The 10,571-nt window shown below is 35.4% G+C and overlaps 1 protein-coding gene across 1 annotated transcript; it reads right to left on the bottom strand.

Moving 5' to 3' along the window:
* Positions 1–899: 899 nt before the first annotated feature.
* LOC105641575 (uncharacterized) lies at positions 900–6,747 on the bottom strand. Its single transcript, XM_012226161.4, has 9 exons — positions 6,590–6,747; positions 4,153–5,789; positions 3,747–3,973; positions 3,346–3,678; positions 2,865–3,111; positions 2,314–2,442; positions 2,006–2,221; positions 1,773–1,896; positions 900–1,487 (listed from the first exon to the last, which is right to left on the bottom strand). Exons 2-9 carry the CDS (start codon positions 5,701–5,703, stop codon positions 1,249–1,251), a joined length of 3,066 nt encoding a protein of 1,021 aa, XP_012081551.1. The 5' UTR covers positions 5,704–5,789; positions 6,590–6,747; the 3' UTR covers positions 900–1,248.
* Positions 6,748–10,571: the final 3,824 nt, after the last annotated feature.

Here is a 10,571-nt window from a genome sequence, read left to right as displayed (position 1 = left end):
GGAGTTAAATTATGTATTCAGCCAAATATTATGTGTTTAACTTAGTCGAATATATAAAATTCATCTGTAAACTTTATTATTTTAATTCTGTGGCACTCTTAATTTTTATTTTGACTCATTAAACACTTTAATTTATAAAATTACACATATTAAACATTTTAATTCACAAAATCATTTATTAAACACTTCAACTTTTAAAATTAGCTCAATTAAACATTTATTAATAGCCAGAAAAGTGACCCCGGTGGGTGAGATAGGATGATAGAAATCCCTTCTCTTTTAACCAAAGTTCTCGAGCTCGAGCCGTAAGGTTTCCCCCTTTGTGGTGGACATTAGGGAGTGAGTATTTTTCCCTCCTTTATGAGCATGTCCAACGCGAAAATAGTGAGAAAAGTGAAAATTATTGTTCTAAAAATTTATTAACTACACATCAAATCAATATTTTACATATAAAAACCTTAAAAGTTATCACTATTAATTTATATAACTATTAATGTATATATTTAATAAAAATTAAGTGCTACACAGCTAAAAAAGCAAAATTCAAAGACGAATATATATATATATTTAGTCATTTTAATTTTGGCCAAGTGCATAAGTTCACCGTTATGTGCTTCACAAAATAACAATAAAGTTTATGGTGTACAAACTTCAATGAAAAACTTATTTTGCAGAGATTTAAGAATTTTGATAATATTATTTAGATCGATATGCTATCAACAAAATGAATATCGATATGCTATCAATAAAATGTCCATTTGATGTATGATTAATATTTTTTTTTAAATAAGTTCTACATTTTCTACTATTCAATAAATATTTAATCAATTTAATTTTACAAATTGAAAATATTTAAAAATATAATTTATAAATTGAAATATTCATTTGATCAAAGTAAGTGATAAATGTGACAAAACTATTCGAATTTATGTAAATCCAAGTGCCATCAGGAACAATTGTCCAGCTTATCACCTCGTTTTAGCAAAGAGAGAATTACAGTGACTAAACTTCTCAGATTGTTTACCAATATCTGAACTTTATAAGGAGACAACGGCAAAACATTTAATTAGAATCAGAGTATTTATGTGCGACTCAGCATGTATAGAAAAACCAAGATGCCTTGGGCTAAAACAGGTGTATGAAAATAAGCATCAAAAACAAGATTTTAGACAACATCTGGCTTCCACAAAGGGAGATTTATCCCTGGATGACCGTTATTGTTCTTTAGTTTAATGGATTTTGAGGGCCTCAGTAGGGATAATTAATTGGCTCCTTTTGCAACGCCTTTTGCACAAGCTCAGTCTGCTCCTTCACATGCACCTGGTAGAAACCAGTAGCTGTCGCAGCAGATGGAGCTCGTCCGACATACTTGACGTCCTCCGTAGTTCCCCTTCCCAGTGCATGCATGGCAGTGCTAAGGCGAGGTGTAATGTAATTGTATGCACCCATGTTCATTGGCTCTTCCTGGCACCAAACGATTTCCGCATCTGAAACAAAAAAGAATATGGTGTCAAAAGATATTCTTTGCAATGTCAATGGAGAAACAAGCAAGAAATAAAAATAAAAAATAAAAATAAAAAAAAAAATTTACTCATAAATAATCACAAGTAACCCACACAAACCCACACAAGAAACCATCGAGTTCAATTAACTGGAAATTAAATAACCGAATGCTAACTATTTTGTCATGCAAAGTATACATGCCAACAAAAGGAAGGAAAACTTCTTTTGGACCATAGCTTTTTATCAAGCTACAAGTTTGCAAAACATACTTGGATATCGCTTAAGCTCACGCTGGATCAGATCATATGGGAATGGACACAGCTGCTCCACTCTACAAATTGCAACATCCTTTGCACCAGTCTTTTTGCGTTCTTCATCAAGCTCATAATAAACCTGCAAGCAAATATTATACATTAATATCTTCCATCACATCTTTAGAATGAAACCAAAATTCAAAAGGAGTAGAAGAAAAAAAATACCAAAAGCAAAGGGCAAAACGCACCTTTCCGGAGCAAAGAACCAGACGTCTGATACCCTCTTCAAGATCAGCATGGTCATTCTGATCCTTTATCAGACGCTTAAATCTGGTTCCCTGTTTGTCAAAGCCAGGATGGCCTTGGACATCGTCAAACTCAGACAGATTTGATTTGCAGTCCTTGTGACGAAGTAGGTTTTTGGGAGCCATCACAATGAGGGGCTTACGGAAATCTCTGTGTATCTGAGACATGAGAGTAGAAAACATAAGAACAAGAAGACGCTCATCTACAAGCAGGAAGCAGTTTCATGAAGCAATTAGTTAACTGTACTCACCTGGCGCCGCAAGACATGGAAGTAATTAGCAGGGGTTGTGACATTCACAACCTGCCAGTTACATTCCTGAATTTGTTTCCGGAGAGTTGGGTCCATTTCAGGAATAACATAAGGATTATCATCACTCATCTGCAACAAGAAACAACTATGAGTTAAGACCATGAAATTACACACAAATGTGCGCATATAACTGAAAAGCCAGCAATTGGACAGACTACAGTATTAGATAACCAAACAACGGAATCATGAAGACCTAACAAGACTGGACTCATGAAACACTTTTGTTAGCTCCTTCCATAAATCCCTTTTAGAGTGTTTCAACACTCCCCTGATCGACCTTCAACAAATTCCAACTTCTGGACTACCAAATCAATGTTTAAAATGTAAGACCAAGTAGACATGCAGATACTACACGTCCAATAACAGTAACCATACAGTTCGTGTGATTTTTCTTTTGGAATTAACAGAAGAAAGCAATGAAACAGGAAGGATCCACCGGATAACAGGTTTATCTAAAGCACACTGCAAATCCGATTAGGGAATACGAATACCTGAAGGAAGCGTTCCAACCGTGCACTTGAATGTTCAGGACCCTGACCGTCATATCCATGAGGAAGAAGCACAACTAGCCCAGTTTGACGCAACCATTTTGATTCACCACTGCTCAGGAACTGGTCAAATATCACTTGGGCCCCATTAGCAAAGTCACCAAATTGAGCTTCCCAGATTACTAATGAATTGGGACTTTCCATTGAGTAACCCAATTCAAAACCTAGAACACCAAACTCTGAAAGAGAACTGTAGAAACAAATATTTTGCTTTTATTAGTGGCAAAAATAATTAAAATAACACCAATTCGACAAAAAATATATATATATATTTATCTCGGCCATTATATGGTACACAGTTCCAATGTCCTCAAACGAGTAGAAACATGAGAAATATAGTATAGTACCAGCAGCTCAAGTTATATTCATTTATTTTCTTTACCATAAAAGTTGCAATGAAAACATTAGACTTATAATATGGTACCTGTTGCTGACAGTAAACATCTCCTCATCTTGGTTCATAACAACATGGTCCAGAGGGCAATACTTCTCCCCGTTTTCTTGATCATGAACTACAGAATGCCGATGACTAAATGTACCTCTTTCAACATCCTGACCACTCAATCTAACATGATTACCTTCTACAAGTAAAGTAGCAAAAGCAAGGGCTTCTGCAACTGCCCAGTCAATTCCTTCCCCTGTTTCAATCATTTGTGCACGATGTTCATAAACCTTTTTTACAGCTCTGTGAGGCTTGAAATTCTCTGGAAGAGTTGTGATTGCTTTGCCAACATTCTTCAAGATCTCAGGTTTCACCCTGCATAATAATGTCAGTACAAGAGGCCTAAGTCAACAGCAGCTTGAACACTAAGGACTGGTACATACCCAGTGTTGCGGACACGTGACAGCTGCTCAGGAGACTTAAACCCAGCCCAATGAGATGAAAGCCAATCTCTTCTTTTAGGGACATAATCTTTGCTAGCCAAGAATTCTTCATTAAGGATTGTAATGACCTTCTTCTGTATCTTCTTAATATCTTCGTCACCCACCTGGCCTGATTCTAAAAGTTTCCTTTGGTAAATTTCCAGAGCTGAGGGATGGTTTCGAATGACCTGTTAACTCATTTAAATAAGGTATGAGAAGTTCACTTAAAGCATTTGATGACAGCAGTTGATAGATGCTACTAACAGAAAAATCATGACATACATCCACAGCAACAACAAAAAAGAAGGTGGGGGGAAGGAAAGGCAGAAAGCAAGATGAATTACAAGGAACCGATAACTGGACTAACCTGATACATTTTGGGTTGTGTGAAAGATGGCTCATCAATCTCATTATGCCCAAATCGACGATAACAAACCAAATCAACCACAACATCCGAATGGAAAGTCTGGCGCCATTCAGCTGCCAGCTCACAGGCATGAACAACTGCCTCCACATCATCTCCATTTACATGGAAAATTGGGGCATTCAAAGCCTTTGCAACATCAGTGCAATACTGAGAAGATCTGCCTGCCCTTGGATCAGTTGTGAAAGCAACTTGGTTATTCACCACAATGTGTATAGTCCCACCAGTAGTGTAGTTTGGCAGTGCACTAAGATGCAGAGTTTCATACACTACACCTTGACCTGCAAAGCTACCATCACCATGAATCAAAATTCCCATATTTTTTGTCCTGTCTGCATCTTGGGAGTAATATTGCTTAGCTCTAGTCTTTCCAACAACAACTGGATCCACAGCCTCCAAGTGACTAGGATTTGCAACCAAAGACAAATGGATTCTCTTTCCACCTCTGGTTGGACGATCATAAGAAGTTCCCAAGTGATACTTGACATCACCAGTTCCTGTGTAGAGACCAACTTCATCTACAGGCTTTGTGCCACCACTAAATTCGCTAAATATTTGTCGGAGAGGCTTCCGAACAACATTACCAAGAACATTTAATCTTCCTCTATGAGGCATTCCAATAACTATGCTCTCAACTCCAAGATCTGCAGACCTATCAAACATCTCCTTCATGCCAGGAATCAGAGTTTCCCCACCTTCAAGCCCAAACCTCTTTGCTGTTGTCCACTTTGTAGCCAAGAAGTTCTCAAATTGTGTGCTCCATATCAACCTATCAAGAATAACCTCACGACGCTGACGATTGTACTGCATAGGAGTTGGGGTTTCAATCTTGTCTCTCAACCAGTTACATTTATCCCGATCTGCAATGTGCATATACTCAAAGCCAATGCTCCCACAATAAGCCTGCTCAAGCCGAGTCAATATGGACCTAAGGGTCTGCACTGGACGGTTTTCAGATAAGAACCCAGACATTCTCCACACCCCTAAAAAGAATTCTCGATCAAGATCAGCTTCTGTAAACCCATAAAGTGCTGGGTCTAAATCCTCAGGAATTTCTCTTTCTTCCAACCCCAGTGGGTCCAACTTAGCTTTCATGTGGCCATTAACCTGGTATGCCCTCACAAGCAACAGTAAACGCATACTCTCCTGAATTGTCTGGCCTGAAATTCCAGGGGATGTTGCTGCCTGACCCACAAAGTTTCTAAAGAAATTGTCCCATGACTCATCCACACTATTTGGGTCAGCTTCCCAAGCTCTCTGTAGCTCCTCCAAGTAAACACTGCTGGTTCCATCTAAGAAGCTATCAGTTAGCCTGGAAAGAGGAACAGGTCGTGGGACTGGTGCAGTTTGCGCCTTGGACTTAAAGACAGTGGTATGGAAATATCGACTCTGAGATGGAATGAACCGTACTCTAGTTGTGTACGACCCACTCTGACATAGAGTCCTCTTAATGGCAAGCCTTGCAACGTTAGTGCCTGCTCTAAACCACGCCATTGATAACAGTATCCACTATTTAATAACAACAATCTGTCAAAGATTGTAGCTCCCAAACTCCAAGCTTTAACTTATGTATTTTTCTCCTACAGAGCAAACCCAGTTAAACAAAATTACATTAAGCAAATTAAGCTTAATCACTTAAATGCTCCATTAACTTGAAAACCCCCAATGCATTTTACAAGTACAGCCACCAAGGCCAATATATATTGGAAATGTTAAAAACAAATAAAAAAAACACTTTGTTCTAATTGTGATAAAATTGAAATGAAAAAACAAACATAATAATATGTATTTCTCTTTTCTAAAACAAGCCCAGTTAAAAATAAAATAAAATAACTAGCTTAAATAATTTTTATTTGGCTAACGGTTCCAAGCACTTGAAAGCTTTATCCCGCTAACGCAGAAACCAAATAGATAGATAATACATATTGAAAATAAAATATAACAACAAACTGAGAAAAAGAAATGACACTTGATTCTACTGATTTGCAAAAGAAATGAAAACAACACCCAAAAAAAAAAAAAAACCAGCGCGCACACAGTGATTATGACAATCAACAAAATTTATTATAAATCTCGAGAATTTATACAACCAAAAACTCACCGAGAACCAGATTCTCCATATTCAACAGATCATAAACACAAACAATAAAGTGAAAACTAGGGGAATTTTTTTCTTTTTTTTTTTGTGGTTTCACCCAGTTTTCCCAGAAACCAAACACACAAATCACATCAAAATTTTCAATCAATCACGAAACGAAAACAGCATCAGATACAATATCAAATTGAAGAACATGATTCAAGCGGGCGTAGTAGATTCGAAATGAAACAGAAACAAAAGGTTGAAACATGAAGTGTTCGGAAAGAACGAAAAAGCCATTACCTGTCATTGGTCAAATAGAGATACAGAACGGTAAAGATAAAACCTAATCGCAGTGGCGACTGTGTCTTAAATCTATGTAGTGGCTTCCTCCTCTTTCCTTTCTCTTCCCATATTCTGGAAGCTAAGAAATATGAATTTTCCTTTTTTATATTTTTTTATTATTGTTTAGTTTTGACTTTTTTTTTTTTTTTTTTTGTATAATAGGCGTTTATAATTGACTGGAGAGGCCAGTCTCAGCCCACTAGAAGCCCAAGTATTGGCCCCTCGACATGGTACATTCGTGTACACCTCATTTTTCCTCTTTCCTTATAGATCTTAGAATGCGTTTGGTTTAGCTGATTCAAACAACTAATAATTATTTTGTACCCAACAGGTTATAGGTGTTCATAAGTTCTTTAATCAGCAATTGTTAGTTGATAGAAGTGTTAATCAGCTATTGTTTAACTAAATACCCTTATTTTGTAGCATTTTGAAAGTTAAAAAGAGTCATTAACTCTTATTTAGAGGCAAGCATTATGTCAATTCAGTTTAACTCAAATCAAACTGGTGGAAATCAAATACTAATAAACTTAATTATTATGCTAAGAAAATCAAGTTATGGATTAGTGATCTAAAGTCAGTTTTAAAATAGAAATACTTCCTCAATTCTCTTTTAAGCATCGTTTTAGATAAAATAATTTATTCCCAAAAATTTAAAGTGAAATTTCAAAAATGTTTCCCACTCTACCCTTGCTTCAAAATGAGGCTTTTATAATTCCCAAACTTCTTAAATATGAGAGATATAATAGAAAGGACCCAAGATGAGAGCATGATGTCATGTGGAAGAGAATTAATGGATTAATAACTGAGAGTAGAGCTTCATGGAATTTGCTTCATGTGTTACACCATTTGGATGATAAGATATGGGCAGTGCTTGGAGATTTTAATGATATGTTATCTTCAAAAGAAAAAATCAGAGGTCTTCCTCAACCTGCATTTTTAATTTCTAAGTTTTCAGGAGACACTTTGCGATTGTAGTGTTGAGGATTTACCAATTATTGGCAGTGTTGTTACCTGGACACATAGACCTCGAGGAGAGGATCTGATTAAAGAAAGACTTGACAGATGAGTTGTGAATTCTGGTTGGTTTTCCTTATTCCCTAAGAGTGTTGAGAAAGCTTTGGTCTCTCTAAATAGTGATCATTGTTCCATTTGGTTTATTATTTTCCTGTTATTCATGCTCAAAAAATTGGTACTTTTTCATTTTGATAATTATTAGATGTTGGACCGTGATTTTGTTGATGTTTTTCACCGTTTATGGGAAAGTTTATCTACATCGACATTGTTGGGAAAGCGTGATGAAATAATCGAGCATTTACAGCGTCATGGGAATGATAGAAATAGAGATTTTCGAATTCGCAAACATCATCTTTCTCGACTTTTAGATTCCGATTCTGCATCTTTGATGACATTTGAGTACTAGAATATTTGCAAAGAATGGAATCTCATATGGGAACAAGATGAAATTCGTCATAAGCAACATGCTAAACTTTTTGGGCTACAGTATGGAGATTCAAATTATAAATTCTTCCATGCATCTTTTAAAAGTGGAAAACTTAACAATCACATATATGCCTTGAAAGATTCTAATGCTGTGTTGGTTAGGACTAAGCATGATATTGATTCTGTGGTATTAGCTTATTTCCAAGATATTTTTATAGCACTACTTGTGATCTTAATGGTTTGTTGAATCTTGTTCGTAGAAAAGTTTTTGATGATGATAATAGAGATTTGATTACTCTATTTACTAATTATGAATTTAGAAACATAGTATTTGGAATGCATCCCGATAAATCTCCTGGTCCTGATGGCCTAAAACCTGCTTTTTCTCAAAAATTCTGGACTTTAATAAGTGATGATGTTTTTAATGGTTGTGAGGACTAGTAGAATTTGGGTGTTTTTCCCTTCCTCTCTTACTGAAACATTGGTTGTTCTTATTCCTAAGACTTCTAATCCTTCTAGCATGAAAGATTATAGACATATCTCATTATGTAATGTACTTTAAAAGATTGTTTCAAAGGTTTTGGCCAATATGTTGAAAAATATTTTGCCTAACATTATCTCTGATAGTCAATCTGCTTTTGTTCCTAATCATCTTATTTCTGATAATGTGCTTACAGCCTTTAAGGCGTTTCATGCTATAAAACGTAAGACTAGAGGTCTAGATGGTTTAGTAGCTTTAAAATTGAATATTAGTAAGGCCTATGAGAGGGTTGACTAGACTTTTTTTAAAACATATGATGATTGGTTTGGGTTTTACTGATAGGTGGATTCATTGGATGATGATGTGCATCATATGTGTCTCTTACTCTTTTTTGGTTAATAGGGATGTAATAGGTCCTATTGTTCTTGAAAGGGGTATTCGTCAGGGAGATCCTCTTTCTTCCTACTTATATATTCTCTATGCAGAGGGTCTTTCTTTGTTTTTCCAAGATATGTTTAGGAGAGGTAGTGTTCATGGTTTTAGAGCTCATTCATGGTGTCTTCGTGTTTCGCATTTATTATTTGTGGATGACTCTTTATTCTTTTTTAGAGCTAATGAGTCGGAATGTCTATGAGTTAAATCTCTCTTAGATAGGTATGGATCTACTTATGGTCAATCAATAAATTTTCAAAAGTCTGGTATTGATTTTAGTCCTATTGTTCTTGGCTCTACTAAGGATAAATTATTTTCTATTTTGGGGTTTTTCAGCCTTCAGGGAGTGGATCATATTTGGGATTACCTTCCTTAATAGGTCATAGTAAAAAGCAAGTTTTTTCTTTTTTGAAAGATAAATTATGGAATAGAATTAACGGATGAAATAATAAGATGTTTTCTCATGCTGGTAAAGAAATTCTTCTCAAGTCTATTGCACAAGTCATTCCTTCTTACCCTATTGGTGTTTTTCAGCTTTCTGTTTCTATTTATGATGATCTACAAAAGATTATGAATATCTATTGGTGGGGTGCTAAGCGAGATGGGTCTAAGGGTATTCATTGGATGTCATAAATAGAATGTGTTCTAGTAAAGGGGATGGCGGTATAGGCTTCAGGGATTTAACGTGTTTTAATTTGTCTTTGTTGGCTAAGCAAGGGTGCGTCTTCTAACTACTCCTAACACTTTCCTTTCTAGAATTTACAAAACTAAATATTATCCTAATGAGGATTTTTTTTTTATCAACTAACTTGGGATTAAATCTAAGTTTCACTTGGAAGAGTGTCCTTGCTGCAAGAGATATTTTTAAATGTGGTATTAGATGAAAAGTTGGTATAGGAGAACACATTTTAGTTTGTCAGGATCCTTGGATGCCTAAAGAAGATTCATTTATGGTGGATAATTCTTTTGATTTTATTGGTCCTAATTTAAAAGTCTGTGATTTTATCATTCCTAATAGTAGAGTTTGGGATTTATCTCAAATTATTGAAACTTTTTCTGATTAGGGATATATGGGTAATTTTTTCCATCCATTTAAGCATGAGACCATATGAAGATGAGCTTATTTAGGGAGTTCATAAAAAAGGAATTTTTAGTGTCAAAACTTATTATTTTCTTTGCCAAAAAATTTTAGGAAGAGAAGGGGATATAAGTATAGAAACTTTGTGGAAAAAATTATGGCATGTATATCCATCCTAAAGCTATGTGTAGTTTGAAGGGTATTTTACCAATTAAGGATAATTCATTTGGAAGAGAAATAGATGTGGATATGCTTTGTATATCTTGTAATGATGTTGAGATTATAGATCATATTTTATTGCAATGTTTTAGAGCTAAAGAAGTGTGGATGCATTTTAGTTTTTCTATTCCTTCATCTTCATACTCTTTCAATGCATATTTTATTCAGATTATTAATTTTTCTACTCATGCAAGAATTATTGAATTGTCTTCATAGCTTGGAAATTATGGTATTTTCATAATCAAGTTGTGTGGAATTATGTGCATCTAATCACTCTTGAGATTTGCAAA

The sequence above is a fragment of the Jatropha curcas genome, chromosome 6 (assembly GCF_041381405.1).
Source record: "Jatropha curcas cultivar XTBG-Jc1 chromosome 6, XTBG_Jcur_1.0, whole genome shotgun sequence".
In the NCBI taxonomy this organism is placed as follows: domain Eukaryota; kingdom Viridiplantae; phylum Streptophyta; class Magnoliopsida; order Malpighiales; family Euphorbiaceae; genus Jatropha; species Jatropha curcas.
Note: the sequence above shows the minus strand (reverse complement) of the source record. Positions and strands in the feature narration are given on the sequence as shown.

What these genes read in the sequence shown, in the direction of transcription:
- LOC105641575 (XM_012226161.4), bottom strand. Translation starts at nt 5,703, where the DNA reads ATGGCGTGGTTTAGAGCAGGCACTAACGTTGCAAGGCTTGCCATTAAG. An exon ending in TGGTTCTTTGCTCCGGAAAG is followed by an intron (nt 1,897 to 2,005) that starts GTGCGTTTTGCC and finishes ATTTGCTTGCAG; the next exon opens with GTTTATTATGAGCTTGATGA. An exon ending in TGAGCTTAAGCGATATCCAA is followed by an intron (nt 1,488 to 1,772) that starts GTATGTTTTGCA and finishes TTTTTGTTTCAG; the next exon opens with ATGCGGAAATCGTTTGGTGC.